Source organism: Thalassophryne amazonica, chromosome 3 (genome assembly GCF_902500255.1).
Source record: "Thalassophryne amazonica chromosome 3, fThaAma1.1, whole genome shotgun sequence".
NCBI classification, from domain to species: Eukaryota; Metazoa; Chordata; class Actinopteri; order Batrachoidiformes; family Batrachoididae; genus Thalassophryne; species Thalassophryne amazonica.
The window spans coordinates 73,824,597-73,843,251 of NC_047105.1; the positions used below are offsets into that span (position 1 = coordinate 73,824,597).

At 43.2% G+C, this 18,655-nt stretch overlaps 1 protein-coding gene across 3 annotated transcripts in view; it reads right to left on the reverse strand.

The window, feature by feature from the left end:
* The window catches only part of LOC117507043 (low-density lipoprotein receptor-related protein 1-like), a 446,568-nt gene that overhangs the window by 19,456 nt on the left and 408,457 nt on the right, over positions 1 to 18,655 (reverse strand). For all 3 annotated transcript variants that reach the window (XM_034166738.1, XM_034166739.1, XM_034166740.1), the window contains 17 exons: positions 18,499 to 18,631; positions 10,580 to 10,702; positions 10,359 to 10,481; positions 10,078 to 10,218; positions 9,856 to 9,993; positions 9,649 to 9,768; positions 9,287 to 9,552; positions 9,014 to 9,195; positions 8,787 to 8,893; positions 8,548 to 8,667; positions 8,243 to 8,419; positions 7,993 to 8,133; positions 7,660 to 7,833; positions 4,370 to 4,531; positions 1,980 to 2,163; positions 1,780 to 1,887; positions 1,600 to 1,673 (listed from right to left, as the gene is read on the reverse strand). In XM_034166738.1, coding sequence (XP_034022629.1) covers positions 1,600 to 1,673; positions 1,780 to 1,887; positions 1,980 to 2,163; positions 4,370 to 4,531; positions 7,660 to 7,833; positions 7,993 to 8,133; positions 8,243 to 8,419; positions 8,548 to 8,667; positions 8,787 to 8,893; positions 9,014 to 9,195; positions 9,287 to 9,552; positions 9,649 to 9,768; positions 9,856 to 9,993; positions 10,078 to 10,218; positions 10,359 to 10,481; positions 10,580 to 10,702; positions 18,499 to 18,631 — 2,473 coding nt within the window. The remainder of the gene's footprint in view (positions 1 to 1,599; positions 1,674 to 1,779; positions 1,888 to 1,979; positions 2,164 to 4,369; positions 4,532 to 7,659; positions 7,834 to 7,992; positions 8,134 to 8,242; positions 8,420 to 8,547; positions 8,668 to 8,786; positions 8,894 to 9,013; positions 9,196 to 9,286; positions 9,553 to 9,648; positions 9,769 to 9,855; positions 9,994 to 10,077; positions 10,219 to 10,358; positions 10,482 to 10,579; positions 10,703 to 18,498; positions 18,632 to 18,655) is intronic.

Here is an 18,655-nt window from a genome sequence, read left to right on the forward strand (position 1 = left end):
ACTATAACGTACAGTGGGGCCAAAAAGTATTTAGTCAGTCCCTGATTGTGCAAGTTCTCCTACTTAGAAAGATGAGAGAGGTCTGTAATTTTCATCATAGGTATACTTCAACTATGAGAGACAAAATGAGAGAAAAATGTAGGATTTTTAAAGAATTTATTTGTAAATTATGGTGGAAAATAAGTATTTGGTCAATAACAAAAGTTCAGCTCAATACTTTGTAACATAATCTTTGTTGGCAATGACAGAGGTCAAATGTTTCCTGTAAGTCTTCACCAGGTTTGCACACACTGTAGCTGGTATTTTGGCCCATTCCTCCATGCAGATCTCCTCTAGAGCAGTGATGTTTTGGGGCTGTCGATGGGCAACATGGACTTTCAACTCCCTCAACAAATTTTCTATGGGGTTGAGGTCTGGAGACTGGCTTGGCCACTCCAGTACCTTGAAACGCTTTTTACAGAGCCACTCCGTTGCCCGAGCGGTGTGTTTGGGATCACTGTCATGCTCCAAGACCCAGCCACGTTGCATCTTCAATACTCTCACTGATGGAAGGAGGTTTGGTCTTAAAATCTCATGATACTTGGCCACGTTCATTCTTCTCTTAACACGGATCAGTCGTCCTGTCCCCTTTGCAGAAAAACAGCCCCAAAGCATGATGTTTACACCCCCATGCTTCACAGTAGATATGGTGTTCTTGGGATGCAACTCAGCATTCTTCTTCCTCCAAACATGATGAGTTGAGTTTTTACCAAAATGTTCTATTTTGGTTTCATTTGACCACGTGATATTCTCCCAATCCTCTTCTGGATCATCCATATGCTCTCTGGCAAACTTCAGACGGGCCTGGACATGTACTGGCTTAAGCAGGGGGACATGCCTGGCACTGCAGGATTGAGTCCCTCTCTGCGTACTGTGTAGCCTTTGTTACTTTGGTCCCAGCTCTCTGCAGGTCATTCATCAGGTCCCTCTGTGTAGTTCTGGGATTTTTGTTCACCGGTCATGATCATTTTGACCCCACGGGATGACATCTTGCGTGGAGCCCCAGATCGAGGGAGATTATCAGTGGTCTTGTATGTCTTCCATTTTCTTATAATTGCTCCCACAGTTGATTTATTCACACCAACCTGCTTGACTATTGTAGATTCACTCTTCCCAGCCTGGTGCACCTCTACAATTGTCTTCCTGGTGTCCTTTGACAGCTCTTTGGTCTTGGCCATGGTTGAGTTTGGAGTCTGACTGTTTGAGGCTGTGGATAGGTGTCTTTTATACAGATAACGAGTTCCAACAGATGCCATTAATACAGGTAACAGGTGGAGGATAGAAGAGCTTCTTAAAGAAGAAGTTACAGGTCTGTGAGAGCCAGAAATCTTGCTTGTTTGTGGGTGACCAAATAAATTTACAAATAAATTCTTTAAAAATGGATTTTTTCTCATTTTGTCTCTCATAATTGAAGTGTACCTCTGTTGAAAATTAAGTAGAACTTCCACAATCAGGGACTGACTAAATACTTTTTGGCCCAACTGTAAATGTTGCAGCACCACTGAAGCTGACTCACGCCATTCACACCATTCTGTCATGACTTAATGTCTGTTTACTTACGTCCGCCAGACCCTGAGGAGTCTGGAGAGCTAGCCACTAGCTCACAGCGATGTCCTGTCCACCCAGGTGAACATCTAAGGACAGACAAAATAGAGTTATGCATGTATTCATTGACACATGTGCTTCTCACAGCTGCCAGATAGTGCTGATGGGTATGATTAAACATATTCCGCTCCTCACCTGCACTCTGGAAGGTGAGTGATGATGCTGATGGAGCACTGGCCATTAGCACAGTACTCGTTTGAGTCACACGTGTAACAGCTGGGCTGGACTTTGCCATTGACGCAGCTTTTAAACAGACAAAATAGTGCATTTAGTGCTAAAAACTTGACAAAACCTTGTAGTTGTCAACTTAACCGTATTTGCGTGAGCGCACTTACATGCAGGTGACGTCCCCTGTCGGCTGGTAACTGTTGGTGGGAATACATTTGCCGTCACGGCAGTAGTGGCACTTGTCAATCTCACATTTGCTGCCGATGTACTGGGGCAGACAGCGGCACTGTTTAGAGCCGTCGGCACTCTGTAGACACGTACCTCTGTTCAGGCAGTGGCCTTCACAGCTGCCTGTGCACACAAATGCGCACACACACACACACACACTGCTTACCTTCCACATCATAATCTAGCAGTAATAATGCAATCGCACCATCAACTTTGACAGTTATGGTCAGAAGATTACATACACAAGGGGTGTTACAATACATGCATTTGTATTGAACTCTATGGTAAACACACAATGGTATAGTGCACAGAACTGTATGCAGAATACACGGTACGGCTCTGCACAGTCTGATAATATACGAGTACATGTACGTATTTGTTTCCATAAGTCACCGGCATTTCAGCGAGTAGCGCTGCTCCTGTCCTCAGACTGTGTCCCTCTCACCTCCTGCTCTGTGCTGGAGGTTAGCCTACTGTCTGTGTGTGAGGCCATCAGAGAGAAGAGCCGACCAAAATGATTCCACCCCAAACTTTTGGAAGCATAAATTGAACTGGTTAATTTACCTTTTTCTTCTAAAATATGAACCTAAAACTGAAAGCATACCGATCTGCAGTTGGATTTACATTAGCCTACTGCAACACCACCAACTTATGTCAAGAGTTGATGTTTTAGTGTAAAATTTCACAGGTGAGCGCGCCAAATAGTGACACTGCACAATGATTTCAAATCTGTACAGAGTGAGGTTTTATGAGATGTCATCATTTCTGCAAAAATGAAACAAACTTACATAAAATGGACAAAATATTGAAGGCAATCTGGATTGACATGTCGCACAACCAAACAAAAACAAACAAAAAACAAAACACTTAACACTCTGCACAGCAAATTCATCCCAACGCGAATGACAAGCGATATAATCCAATTCATAACCGTTTAATGAAAAAAGAAAGTTTACAGTTACACTTTGTCACACAGTGCTAAAGTGGCTGAAGGCAGCACTCTGCTCCTGACAGATTAAATAATAATGTACAAAGATTTGATGAATTTCCAAAAACCAAACTGTCTGATGTCTAACCTGAGGTGTGAGCCGACTTCTGTGTACCATGACACCCCTAATACACTAATACTGGAAATAAATTTTGTAGCAATGTTGGATGTTCAATGTTTCTTTAAAAAGTTATTTTGCTTGGACAGTATGGTTGTGCAATATACAAGTGTAAATAAACAAACTAACAAACAAAACAAGGATTTAGTGCATATGTTAATTTATTTTGGGTTGTCTGAAATGGCTAAAGGGCAGAAATTAAACAAACAAGATTTTCTCAATATTTTCAACTGGGTTTTGATCAGGACATTGACCATTACCCTCCTTTATGTGTGTTTGGATCATTATTCTCTTGAAACACCAATTGTGTTTATGTACAGTGCATTCAGAAAGTATTCACAGCGTTTCACTTCACAGCCTTTGCTCAATACTTTCAACACCTTGGGCAGCAATTACAGCCTCAAGTCTTCTTCAATATGATGCCACTAGCTTGGTGCACCTATCTTTGGGCAGTTTTTCCCCATTCCTCTTTGCAGCACCTCTCAAGCTCCATCAAGTTGGATCGGGAGCATCGGTGCACAGCCATTTTCAGATCTCTCCAGAGATATTTAATCATATTCAGGTCTGGGCTCCAGCTGGGCCACTCAAGGACATTCACAGAGTTGTCCTGAAGCCACTCCTTTGATATCTTGGCTGTGTGCTTAGGGTCATTGTCCTGCTGAAAGATGAACCGTTATCCCAGTCTGAGGTCATGAGCACTCTGGAGCAGGTTTTCAGCTAGGATGTCTCTGTACATTGCTGCATTCATCTTTCCCTCAATCCTGACTAGTCTCCCAGTTCCTGCTGCTGAAAAACATCCCCACAGCATGATGCTGCCACCACCATGCTTCACTGTAGGGATGGTGTCTAGTTTCCTCTAAACATGATGCCTAGCATTCACATCAAAAAGTTCAATCTTTGTTTCATCAGACCAGACAATCAGACCAGAGAGATGGAAGTCAACCATGATGACTAACAGGAAGTTAAGAGGCCTTGGAAAACGCAAAAGAGATTTTGGAATTTCAGCACCGTCTAAGTGTATGTATAATATTATCTCTGTATTTATTGCATAAAATCATTCTACTACAGAAAATAGAACAGTTCAAAGAAAGTATCAAAGTCATAGTGTTGCTACAACATTCAGGTGCATGTATGTATGTAAATGTCTAACCATGACTGTGTGTAATGCAGTGATTAGTCAGATAAAGATATTTTTAAAGCCAGTATGAGGGGGAATTACTCACTATACTGGCATTGGTCACCCAGGAAGTCAGGTGGGCAGCGGCAGGTTGGCTGGTTACCAGCACTGACTGTGCAGTTCCCTCTGTTTTTGCAGTAATCCTTGCAGGTGCGCAGGTTACAGTTTGGTCCTGTAAAACCTGTCAGGCATCGACATGTGGGAGAGCCTGTGCAAATAACAAACAGACATATGAAGATAAAAAAAATGGAAGGATGATGAAAGAATAATGAGATGGGTTTAGCAAACAGTCCTTAAGTAATCCATGTTAAGTAACCGTTTTCTTCAGTGTTGTTTCCCAACATGATTACAATTCATTTTACTGTATAAACCTAATATATGACAATATGTGTTTGTTCTTATAGATTACCTATCCCGAGAAGGTTTGAAATATCAGAAAGTTGATTTTCATAGTATGTAAGAACAAACAGAGTCTAATGGGACTAATGAAAGGTCAGAAAAGTGTTTTTAATGCCAGCATTCCAGTTATGTGTTCGGGAAAGCAGCTGTTCATGGTATAATTCTGATGGTAATTCTTGACCTCTTGCACATGCAGTTGCCATCCTAATTTTATCAACAAAAATTAAAATGAATAATGTTCTTCAATGACCACTTTGTCAAGGACTAAAATGGGATGAAAACAAATTAGAACAGCATATACTTATAAACAATATCTAAGAATTAGCTGCAGTTGTCATTACTGAATAAAAGTAAACAAAAATGAGAATTATGGATTTATTTACATAAAACAATAATAACTTGTTATTGGTGTCAGAGCATCTAACCTGGTGTTAAATATTCCAATGTTTGAACCTTTCTAGGGGATAATATTGTGTTAAATACATCATACATGTTGAGCTTATACATGTATGATGGATGTATGGCAAAAATGGATATAGGGATTATATCCATAAACTCCTGACACACCCGCTGCTTTGCCTCCCCCACAACAAAGGCTGCCACCCTTCAGGCCTGCCGATACCTTGCAAATTCCTCCGGAGTCCTCCGAGACAACATATCCCAGAAAGACTCCTTCTTCAGTCAAATGGCTTCCTTGACCACCGGTGTCCACCACAGTGTTCGAGGGTTACCGCCCCTTGAGGCACCTAAGACCTTCAGTCCACAGCTCCCTGCTGCAGCTTCAGCAATAGAAGCTGTGAACACTGCCCATTCTGGTTCAATGCCTCCAACCTCCACAGAGATGCCAGAAAATCTCCGCTGGAGGTGTGAGTTGAAGATGTCTCGGAGAGTGGCCTCCTCCAGACGTTCCTAGTTCACCCGTACTATCCATTTGGGCTTACCAAGTCTACACAAAGTCCTCCCCCACCCGCTGATCCAAACTCACCACCAGATGGTGATCAGTTGACAGCTCTGCCCCTCTCTTATTCCAAGTGTCCAGAACATGTGGCCTTAGAACAGATGATACGATCATAAAATCAATTCATCAATTCATAAAATCAACCTAGGGTGCTCTAGTATCATGTTCACTTATGAGCGTCCTTATGGTGTTTGTTATGGACAGTCCATGATTAGAAGAGAAGTCCAATAACAAACGACCACTTGGGTTTAGATCAGGGAGGCTGTTGCTCTGAATCACGCCTCTCCAGGTGTCTCTGTCATTGCCCACTTGTGCGCTGAAGTCCCCTAGCAGAACAATGAAGTCCCCCACAAGAGCCCTATGTAGGACTCCAGCCAGGGACTCCGGTGCATGTGCACAAACAGCAGTCATCGGTCTTTCCGCCCCCCAACGTGAAGGCGCAGGAAGGTGGCATCCTCATCTACTGGGGTAAACTCCAACACAACAACGCTCAGCCGGGGGCTCATGAGTATCCCCGCACCTGCCCGGTGTGTCATACCCTTTGCAACTCCAGAAGAATAAGGGCAAACCCCTATCAAGGAGAGTGGGTCCAGAGCCGAGGCTGTGCGTGGCAGCAAGGCCCACCAGATCTAACTGGTAGGGCTCCGATTTTGGCCTACCACTGATTGTGGCCTGCCTCTGTGAGGTCTGATTTTAGTGTTCTGTTACTAACCTATAAATTTATTCATGGGCTGGCACCTCCCTTCTTAGGTGACCTAATAAAACCCTATGTACCTTCCCGGGTTCTGTGTTCTCAGGGCACAGGACGACTTTGTGTCCCTAGGGTGAATAAAAAGTCTGCAGGTCACAGAGCCTTCACATTGTGTGTCTGTTATATGGAATGATCTCCCTTTTGAGATAAAATAGTCAGATTCTGTAGAGACTTTCAAGTCCAGACTAAAGATGCATTTATTCTCCCTCTTGTATGGCTAGCATACTGGCATAGTATGGAACTATGTCAGTTCCCCTTTAATTCATCTTATGATCAAGAGAACAGGTCTCAGCCTTACGTCATTTAAATTCTCACTCTGGTCGTGAAGCTTAGGATTCGCTGCCGGCGATCACCTTAGTATTCTCTCTAGTTCCCTGTCTATTTGCTGTTGGTGAACTCATACCATAGGTTCAGTTATTTCCAGCCGACTGATTCTTCTCTTTTTCTCTCTGTCCAAGGCACTGAAGAGACCACATGAGGCTGACAGCTGTGCTCCACAGGATGCTGGACTGACCGAGAGATGCCCTGGCTGAAGCTGATGCAGCAGCTCGTTTACCACCTTGCTGAGGGTGACCTCTCTGAGCCACTGCAGTCTGCTTTTGGAATGCAGTCTTCCATGAAGACAGCTTTTACTGGGGTGACTTTGACAAGGTGATGATGGATGCTGACCCTGCACCACAGAGCTCTGAACATATCTCACGATGCCCTGGCAGTGGTGCCAATGACAGCATGCTCATCTCAATAATGGACTTTGTTTTTTATGCTATTCTGGTTTTTCTGTTTCCTGCTTCTTCAGCTTGGTAAAACTTTACAAAACCTTGTAACTGTTAGAATGGTCTGAGCAGTGGGTCACCTTTCTGAGTCTCGTCTGCTTGAGGTTTTTTCCTTAACATCATCAGAGGGAGTTTTTCCTTACCACTGTGGTTTGTGTGTTTGTTCTAGGGGTTGGTCAGGTTAGACCTTACTCATGTGAAGCACCTTAAAGCACCTTTGTTGTGATTTGGCGCAATACAAATAAAATGAATTGAAAAAAAACTGAATTATTATTAACATTCCTCAGACGTAGACATTTATTTTAAGTCTATGAATGAAATTACACTAAATAGCAATAATTTACATCCTGAAAGGAGACTAAATAAACTCTAATTTAACTTTAAACTACTGGTAATGAGTCAATCTGCTGTGTTTTAAAGCAGCCGAAGACAAACTAACTGAATACTGTGCTTACCTGTTGGGGATGGCGTGCACGTGCCTCCATTCTTGCAGTAATCTCTGCACTGGTTAATCTCACACCGCTCCCCTCCATAGTTAGGCTGGCAGCGACATTTGGGCTGTTTGTGGGCATTCAAGAAACAGCTACCTCCATTCAAACACTGGACTGTGCACGGTCCACTGGGAGGAGCTGCGGGTGATGGAAGGGCTTTGTTTTGTTTTCTCTCAATAAACAAAATTATGTACTGTGTGTGTGTGTGTGTGTGTGTGTGTGTGTGTGTGTGTGTGTGTGTGTGTGTGTGTGTGTGTGTGTGTGTGTGTGTGTGTCTGTGTGTGGGCACACACTCACAGATAGGAGACAGTGTTGGAGTGGGCAGTTCCACACACGTGCCATTGTCCAGTGTGTGTCCATTGGGACAGGTGCAGACTGGCCCGCTGGGACTGAGCAGACACAGCCATTCACATTTCTTCCTGTCACAGGGATTAGGCACTGACAAGGACACACAAACAGAAACTTTGAGCCCCAATTAAAACGAAGTCCAACTGAGACATTATAGCACAAATGTTCTGGTGGTATTGGGTTTGTCTTTTCTGCTCACCCTCAGGTTGCTTGTAGCGATGGTACAAAACAATATCTGTGGCGTGGTTCATTCCAGTTGTTAGGTTCTCAACAGAGCCTTTGCCGAACTTATTCACACGGAAAACGTAGTTATTGATGTAGGTGACACCATAGATGTAGTCTTCAAATACATCAATGCTGAAAGGGTGATTAAGGTCTGAAGAGAAAGAGAACAAAAACTGAAATGATTTAAAATGAACTTGCAAATGAATCCAGAATGAAGAACATTACAGAGGATAGAACGTGTGTGTTTGTGTGTGTGTGTGTGTGTGTGTAAGACTCAACTGTTCTTGATGCTGTTTACAGCCACAACAGCATCACTGCCATTCAGCCTCACGCTGCCAATCAAGGAAAGTTTAGCATCAGCCCAGTACAGACGCTCGTTGAAGTAGTCCACAGCCAGACCTCCACAGGCAGAAAGCACAGTTAAGTTTGTTGTATTACGGGAATATTGGCACAAAATTGCATCACACTGTATGTTCACCTTTGTACAAAAGATGAAAGAGAACTTGATTATGTCTTACCAGTTGGCCATTGGATGTTTTCCTCTACCAAGGTTTCTCTCATGGTTCCATCCATGGCAGCTGTTTCAATCTTGGGGTGGTTCCCCCAGTCTGCCCAGTACATTCTCCTAATGACGAAAGCTTCATTTGTTATTGCCGTTATAAAATCAACTTTTATGTTCTTGACATTTTCAAAACAGCCAGTCCTTAGATCACACTCTTCCCTAAATCACCAAAGTGCCTCTCACCCTCTCTGGGGATCCACTACAATGGCATAAGGTTCATCTATCATGCCAGAGATGAGTGTTTTGTGGTGCCGCCCTCCGCTTAGCTGAGCTACCTCAATTACGTCTCTACCAGAATCAGTCCAGTACAAGTTCCCTGCTATCCAGTCCACAGCGATACCACGGGGCATTTTCAGATCAGGAATCTGAAAACAGAATTCAAGAAGGTGTCAAAAGTCTACAAAGGTGTGTGCAGACATTCTGTAACATGACATGCACAAATGTACACAAACATACCTCCAGGTTGGAAACTCTGCGCTCAGTCTGCCGTCGGTTTCGGTTGCTATTATGTGAGGAGGGTGAGGTAGGCAGTTCATAGGAAGAAATGCGTCCTGTGTGCCAATTTGTCCAATAAATGTGGTTGGTCTTTACATATAGGTCCATTGCATCAATACGCACGTTAGCATCACCCTGGAAGATCTGCTCATAGCGCCAGTTTGGCATGCCAGGGTCCAGACTACGGATCTCATTGTCATCGGCAATGTAGAGGACCTGTCTCAGAGCTGAGGTTGGAATGAAGGTGACATCAGGACAGGAGGAGATGTCATTTCATAGCAGATGACATTGGCACATAGTGCATACGAGGTAGTTATACTCACTGTCAGCCTTGCAGGTATCATTGATTCTGGTGAAGTACTTGTGGCACGTGCACTTGTAGGAGCCCTTGGTGTTGTTGCAGATGTGGGAACATACTCCAAACTGGTTGCACTCGTTCTTATCTGTCAACAACCCAAAAACCACATGAAGCACCATTCCATATAATCTCACAAAATTGTACCATGGATGTCAAGTCAGTGCAATGGTACCTTCACATCTGTTATGTCCCTTGGACTGAAAACCATGTTTGCAGGAGCAGAAGGAGTCGGTGGCGTTGACCACACAGTGAGCTTCATCTCCGTCGCCACACACCGTCCTGTTACTATGACAGTCATTCAGGACTGTGCCTGAAATCAGACAGGAGGCGGCACTTCACACAACTGCAGCAGAATGAATGCAGAAAATATGACCAATATGTTGATAAATTGTACCTTTCTTATTGCAGCTAATTTCATCTGAGCCATAATCCTCACAGTCGTTAAAGTCATTGCAGCGCAGGCCAGAGCTGATACAGCGTCCGTTAGAGCACTGGAACTCATCCTTCTGACACACAGGTTTGGACGGGGTCTCCTCTGGAAGAGTAAAAGGGACTAAGTACACATTATCATCAAATATAATTATCACTGTAAACTCCTGTGATTTCACGGAAACATCTCTTTTCTTGTCTCTTTCTGTGTATGCACTCAAAGATTTTCACCCAAGACAGACTTACGACAGTTAATTTCGTCGCTGTTGTCTCCACAGTTGTTGATGCCATCACAGCGTTTTGATATGGGCAGACACACCCGGTCGTTATGACAACGGAACTGTCTCATGGGCGGGCACTGGAAAATAGCTGAGGGATGGGAAAAGAGAAGGAAGAAGGAAAGTGGACATCAGCAGAGCATCAGATGATCACTGGAGTGCTGTCAAATGAAACGCAGTGATTCTCACCACACTGTTCAGGATTTTCATCAGAGTTGTCGCCACAATCATCCTCACCGTCACACTTCCAGCCCAAAGGTTTACAAAGGGTGTTGTTACACTGAAATTCATCCAGGGGGCAGTGCCTACCCACTAACAGGTAAAGGCAAAAGAAGAATAAATTATTCAGTGATGAAAGTGAGGAAAAAAAATACACTTTTGTCAGAAATTATACTAAAAGTAATCAATATGAAACATTATTTGAGAGATTTGAACCATATTTACATTGCATAGTCAATGAACACACTGAACTGAAAGATGCCATAATATCACGTGAAGATAAAGTGCAGTCATCAATAATCCAATCCAAAAATATCATCATCATGCATCAGTGAGAAGCTGGATGTCTAGCAACTTACTACTTTTAAGCTCTGATAAGACTGAAATGATGGTTCTTGGTCCAGTGAGGCATCGGCATCAATTTGACCAGTTAACACTTAGCCTAGGCTCGTGTGTCATCCATTACACTGACAAAGTGAGGAACCCTGAGGTAATTTTTGATCCTACGTTGTCCTTTGACCTCCACATTAGAGACATTAGGAGGACTGCTTTCTTCCACCTGCGAAATATAGCGAAGGTTCTTCCCATCCTGTCTATGGCTGATGCTGAGACTATGATTCATGCCTTTGTCTCTTCTACATTGGACTACTGCAATACTCTATTTTATGGTTTACCGCAATCCAGCATTAGGGCTCTCCAACTGGTTCAAAATGCTGCTGCTAGAGTTTTGACACAAAGCAGAAAGTTTGACCACATTACACCCATTTTGGCATCTCTTCACTGGCTTCCTGTCCCAGTGAGATCAGATTTTAAGGTTCTGCTACTAGCCTATAAAATTGTTCACGGACTGGCACCTCCCTACCTAGCTGACCTAATTAAACTCTACGTACTGGGCCGGGCTTTGTGTTCTCAAGGTGCAGGACTACTTAGTGTCCCTAGGGTGCATAAAAAGAGTGCGGGTCACAGAGCTTTCTCTTATCGTGCCCCTGTTCTCTGGAATGATCTCCCCGCGTCAATAAAACAGTCAGATTTTGTAGAGACTTTCAAGTCCAGACTTAAGACACACTTATTTTCCCTTTCGTATGGCTAGCATACTGGCATAGTATGTTACTATGCTTTTTACTCTTTTAATTCATTTTATTAGGAAACAGAGCAGGCTGCGGCTTCAACTTTATCTACATTCTGGATCTTTTAGTGACGCTTAGGGCTCGCAGCCGGCGATCACCTTAGTATTTCTTCTGTTTTTCTTGCTGCTTAATGCTGACAAATTACACTGTATTAGTCTTTCTGATGCTTGATTTTGCTTTTTTCTTTTCTCTCTGTTTGATGTACGGCTTCATCCAGAGATGGGTGTGGTGTCTGTTCCAGAAACCATCCTGTGCACTGACAACATTTCCTGTATGTTCGTTTTGTGAATTGTTTTGTAATTTGTGTCTGTAGCATGGCCCAAGCAGAGGGTCACCCCTTTGAGTCTGGTATGCTTGAGGTTTCTTCCTCAGAAGGAGTTTTTCCTTATCACTGTTGCTCTTGGGGTTGGTAAGGTTAGACCTTACTTGTGTGAAGCGCCTTGAGGCAACCTTTTTGTGATTTGGCGCTATATAAATTTCAGAAAGCGCTGTAACTAGGTTTAAGGATATGATTCCTTCTTTATGTTCTCTAATGCCATATACCAACACAGTGCAGAGTAGCTACCTAATCTCTGTAAGTGAGATAGAGTATCTCGTCAATAGTTTTACATCCTCACTGAAGACAACTTTGGATGCTGTAGCTCCTCTGAAAAAGAGAGCTTTAAATCAGAAGTGCCTGACTCCGTGGTATAACTCACAAACTCGCAGCTTAAAGCAGATAACCCGTAAGTTGGAGAGGAAATGGTGTCTCACTAATTTAGAAGATCTTCACTTAGCCTGGAAAAAAAGTCTGTTGCTCTATAAAAAAGCCCTCCGTAAAGCTAGGACATCTTACTACTCATCACTAATTGAAGAAAATAAGAACAACCCCAGGTTTCTTTTCAGCACTGTAGCCAGGCTGACAAAGAGTCAGAGCTCTATTGAGCCGAGTATTCCTTTAACTTTAACTAGTAATGACTTCATGACTTTCTTTGCTAATAAAATTTTAACTATTAGAGGAAAAAATTACTCATAACCATCCCAAAGACGTATCGTTATCTTTGGCTGCTTTCAGTGATGCCGGTATTTGGTTAGACTCTTTCTCTCCGAGTTATTTTCATTAGTTACTTCCTCCAAACCATCAACATGTCTATTAGACCCCATTCCTACCAGGCTGCTCAAGGAAGCCCTACCATTATTTAATGCTTCGATCTTAAATATGATCAATCTATCTTTATTAGTTGGCTATGTACGACAGGCTTTTAAGGTGGCAGTAATTAAACCACTACTTAAAAAGCCATCACTTGACCCAGCTATCTTAGCTAATTATAGGCCAATCTCCAACCTTCCTTTTCTCTCAAAAATTCTTGAAAGGGTAGTTGTAAAACAGCTAACTGATCATCTGCAGAGGAATGGTCTATTTGAAGTGTTTCAGTCAGGTTTTAGAATTCATCATAGTACAGAAACAGCATTAGTGAAGGTTACAAATGATCTTCTTATGGCCTCAGACAGTGGACTCATCTCTGTGCTTGTCCTGTTAGACCTCAGTGCTGCTTTTGATACTGTTGACCATAAAATTTTATTACAGAGATTAGAGCATGCCATAGGTATTAAAGGCACTGCGCTGCGGTGGTTTGAATCATATTTATCTAATAGATTACAATTTGTTCATGTAAATGGGGAATCTTCTTCACAGACTAAGGTTAATTATGGAGTTCCACAAGGTTCTGTGCTAGGACCAATTTTATTCACTTTATACATGCTTCCCTTAGGCAGTATTATTAGACAGCATTGCTTAAATTTTCATTGTTACGCAGATGATACCCAGCTTTATCTATCCATGAAGCCAGAGGACACACACCAATTAGCTAAACTGCAGGATTGTCTTACAGACATAAAGACATGGATGACCTCTAATTTCCTGCTTTTAAACTCAGATAAAACTGAAATTATTGTACTTGGCCCCACAAATCTTAGAAACATGGTGCCTAACCAGATCCTTACTCTGGATGGCATTACCCTGACCTCTAGTAATACTGTGAGAAATCTTGGAGTCATTTTTGATCAGGATATGTCATTCAATGCGCATATTAAACAAATATGTAGGACTGCTTTTTTGCATTTACGCAATATCTCTAAAATTAGAAAGGTCTTGTCTCAGAGTGATGCTGAAAAACTAATTCATGCATTTATTTCCTCTAGGCTGGACTATTGTAATTCATTATTATCAGGTTGTCCTAAAAGTTCCCTGAAAAGCCTTCAGTTAATTCAAAATGCTGCAGCTAGAGTACTAACGGGGACTAGAAGGAGAGAGCATATCTCACCCATATTGGCCTCTCTTCATTGGCTTCCTGTTAATTCTAGAATAGAATTTAAAATTCTTCTTCTTACTTATAAGGTTTTGAACAATCAGGTCCCATCTTATCTTAGGGACCTCATAGTACCATATCACCCCAATAGAGCGCTTCGCTCTCAGACTGCAAGCTTACTTGTAGTTCCTAGGGTTTGTAAGAGTAGAATGGGAGGCAGAGCCTTCAGCTTTCAGGCTCCTCTCCTGTGGAACCAGCTCCCAATTCAGATCAGGGAGACAGACACCCTCTCTACTTTTAAGATTAGGCTTAAAACTTTCCTTTTTGCTAAAGCTTATAGTTAGGGCTGGATCAGGTGACCCTGAACCATCCCTTAGTTATGCTGCTATAGACTTAGACTGCTGGGGGGTTCCCATGATGCACTGAATGTTTCTTTCTCTTTTTGCTCTGTATGCACCACTCTGCATTTAATCATTAGTGATTGATCTCTGCTCCCCTCCACAGCATGTCTTTTTCCTGGTTCTCTCCCTCAGCCCCAACCAGTCCCAGCAGAGGACTGCCCCTCCCTGAGCCTGGTTCTGCTGGAGGTTTCTTCCTGTTAAGAGGGAGTTTTTCCTTCCCACTGTTGCCAAGTGCTTGCTCACAGGGGTTCGTTTTGACCGTTGGGGTTTTTCCGTAATTATTGTATGGCCTTGCCTTACAATATAAAGTGCCTTGGAGCAACTGTTTGTTGTGATTTGGCGCTATATAAATAAAATTGATTTGATTTGATTTGATAAATGAAATAAATTGAACTGAAATTTAAAAATACATACACTCAACAAAAATATAAACGCAACACTTTTGGTTTTGCTCCCATTTTGTATGAGATGAACTCAAAGATCTAAAACTTTTTCCACATACACAATATCACCATTTCCCTCAAATATTGTTCACAAACCAGTCTAAATCTGTGATAGTGAGCACTTCTCCTTTGCTGAGATAATCCATCCCACCTCACAGGTGTGCCATACCAAGATGCTGATTAGACACCATGATTAGTGCACAGGTGTGCCTTAGACTGTCCACAATAAAAGGCCACTCTGAAAGGTGCAGTTTTGTTTTATTGGGGGGGATACCAGTCAGTATCTGGTGTGACCACCATTTGCCTCATGCAGTGCAACACATCTCCTTCGCATAGAGTTGATCAGGTTGTCAACTGTGGCCTGTGGAATGTTGGTCCACTCCTCTTCAATGGCTGTGCGAAGTTGCTGGATATTGGCAGGAACTAGTACACGTTGTCGTATACGCCGGTCCAGAGCGTCCCAAACATGCTCAATGGGTGACATGTCCAGTGAGTATGCCGGCCATGCAAGAACTGGGACATTTTCAGCTTCCAAGAATTGTCTACAAATCCTTGCAACATGGGGCCGTGCATTATCCTGCTGCAACATGAGGTGATGTTCTTGGATGTATGGCACAACAATGGGCCTCAGGATCTCTTCACGGTATCTCTGTGCATTCAAAATGCCATCAATAAAATGCACCTGTGTTCTTCATCCATATCAGACGCCTGCCCATACCATAACCCCACCGCCACCATGGGCCACTCGATCCACAACACTGACAGTAGAAAACCGCTCACCCACACGATGCCACACACGCTGTCTGCCATCTGCCCTGGACAGTGTGAACCGGGATTCATCCGTGAAGAGAACACCTCTCCAACGTGCCAAACGCCAGCGAATGTGACCATTTGCCCACTCAAGTCGGTTACGACGACGAACTGGAGTCAGGTCGAGACCCCGATGAGGATGACGAGCATGCAGATGAGCTTCCCTGAGACGGTTTCTGACAGTTTGTACAGAAATTCTTTGGTTATGCAAACCGATTGTTTCAGCAGCTGTCCGAGTGGCTGGTCTCAGACGATCTTGGAGGTGAACATGCTGGATGTGGAGGTCCTGGGCTGGTGTAGTTACACGTGGTCTGCGGTTGTGAGGCTGGTTGGATGTACTGCCAAATTCTCTGAAACACCTTTGGAGACGGCTTATGGTAGAGAAATGAACATTCAATACACGAGCAACAGCTCTGGTTGACATTCCTGCTGTCAGCATGCCAACTGCACGCTCCCTCAAATCTTGCGACATCTGTGGCATTGTGCTGTGTGATAAAACTGCACCTTTCAGAGTGGCCTTTTATTGTGGGCAGTCTAAGGCACACCTGTGCACTAATCATGATGTCTAATCAGCATCTTGATATGGCACACCTGTGAGGTGGGATGGATTATCTCAGCAAAGGAGAAGTGCTCACTATCACAGATTTAGACTGGTTTGTGAACAATATTTGAGGGAAATGGTGATATTGTGTATGTGGAAAAAGTTTTAGATCTTTGAGTTCATCTCATACAAAATGGGAGCAAAACCAAAAGTGTTGCGTTTATATTTTTGTTGAGTGTATTATGCTGAAAGTGGGTCATTCCACATAATGAGCACTTTTACTTTTTGCACTTTAAGTATATTTTGATATTAATGCAATTTTCATTGCAGGATTTATATTTTCTTGCTTTGTTAGTCTGCTGCTCAATGCTGTCCAGATGGTGGCAGTAATGCACTGAGAGGTTTGCAAACAACCATAATGGCGCATACACACCGGGCGCGACACCAGCAACTGCAGCCACCGGTTGCCATGTAATCCCTATGTAAGGACGCGTTTTGGCGGCGCAACGCGATGGACGTGAGTGAAGCAACGCGAGTGAAGCGATTTTGAGCGTTTTGCGTATTTGTAGCGCAATATTGCGTGGCGTCACGTCGCGTTGCCCTCCTCCCCAAGTTGAAAAATCTGAACTTTTTCGTCTCTTCGCGCCGCGATGACCAATCAGGGACTGAATATGTAATGACGTGGAGATGTCTGGAGTTTGACTGAAGAAGTGAACATGTCCTGTCTCTGGTAGCAGCCTGTGAGCAGGACTTATGTCTCTTTTGTCCTTTATTTCACAATTATGAGAGAGTTTTTGGAGCGAGCAGCAGCCCCACAGCAGTGGGGAGCGGAGTTTCTTTTTATTTTTATTTTACGTGCGCGCGTGAGGGTCCATGGTGTATTAACTACACAGATGTATAATGGTGACTGGTTTCTAAAGACAATTATGACAGTTTTTTTGGGAAAGAGCGAGGAGCAGCCTCACAGCAAGCCGCGGAGTTTCTTTCTTTTTTTTTTTAATTGTTTACATGTGCGCGCGTGAACGGGACAGTTGGTCCAAACTGGGTACCGCAGAAAGCAGCCGTCATCCAGACACAGCTCCTGCAGCAAATAATGATACTCTCTGTATTGGGAGCTTTCCACAACAACTCGCTCCGTGTGAAAGGTCCGTCATGATGACTTGATGCCGAGGGGAATGGAAGCTCCTCCTATTTGATGACGCACCAGGCGAATTTTCGCAGCGAAAGTCCACCCAAGCAGAGCGACACACTGGGCGAAGGAGGTGCGTCCGTCGCCACGCGACCCCCGCGAATTTGTAGCGTCTGATCGCGCCCGGTGTGAATGCGGCATTAAAGTTGCAAGAAGAATAAAACAATGCTAACATCATTCTAACTTAGAAATGACAGCTTCTGCAGTAACATGATCTTTCATTCATTCATTTCCTATACCCACTTATTCCAATTAAGGGTCACGTGGGAGCTGGAGCCGATCCCAGCAGTCATTGGGCAAGAGGCGGGGTTTATACTGGACAGACCACCAGTCTATTACAGGGCGTTACATTATCTGTTTGCTGCAAAATTGATAATGATAAAATGTTTGGATTAGTGGATAACTGCAGTGGATACTGTAACATTTGTTCTGAAAGGTAGTTTAAAAGATATTCTCACAACTCCTTGATGGTGAAAGTAGCAGCTACAGGACTGGCTCAGCTAACAGGACACAATGACTCTAAACACAACATAGAACTTTAACACTCTGATTATCCAGTTGGGGATACTTTTATCTTTATTCCATAGACACATACCAAACAGTATGGTTCTGACCAGATTTCCCATTGAAATGGCTGAATTTTGTGTCGAGTCAATGGTAGGGTGGCCAGATGTCCCCCTTTGTGCCACAAATTGCGATGTTTCCGGTGTTGTTATTGACAGTCCAGCTTCAGTTTTGAAATGCATGGTTTAAAAATGCATGTTTCAAACACGTATTTCAAAAGCAGGACTGTCAATAACAACACTGGAAACCATCTCCATTTGTGGCACAAAGGAGGACAGCTGGCCATCCTAGTCATCAGTCACTCAGTCAAATAAACCAACAGGGCTGCAGCCATATCTAAAGCAAAAAGGAACATTTTCCGGGGGACTGGCTTCTATTTCCTGGAAAATTATTTTGAGGAAGGAAAAGGATATTCAAAAATGTCTGCAAAACTTTCTTCACTGCTTATCTCATTAGCTATGCATCCACATATTCAACATTTGATGTTTGGTTAAACACCCAGAAAAAAGGGGTGTGTTTTTCTTACCGCCACTGTCACACATCTCTTCATCACTGCCATCCATACAGTCAGCATCAGTGTCACAGCGCCACCGTATGGGGATGCAATGGCCATTTTTGCACTGGAACTGGTCACTGTCACATTTCACATCACACCCATTCTGGACAAAACACATTTTTGTTTT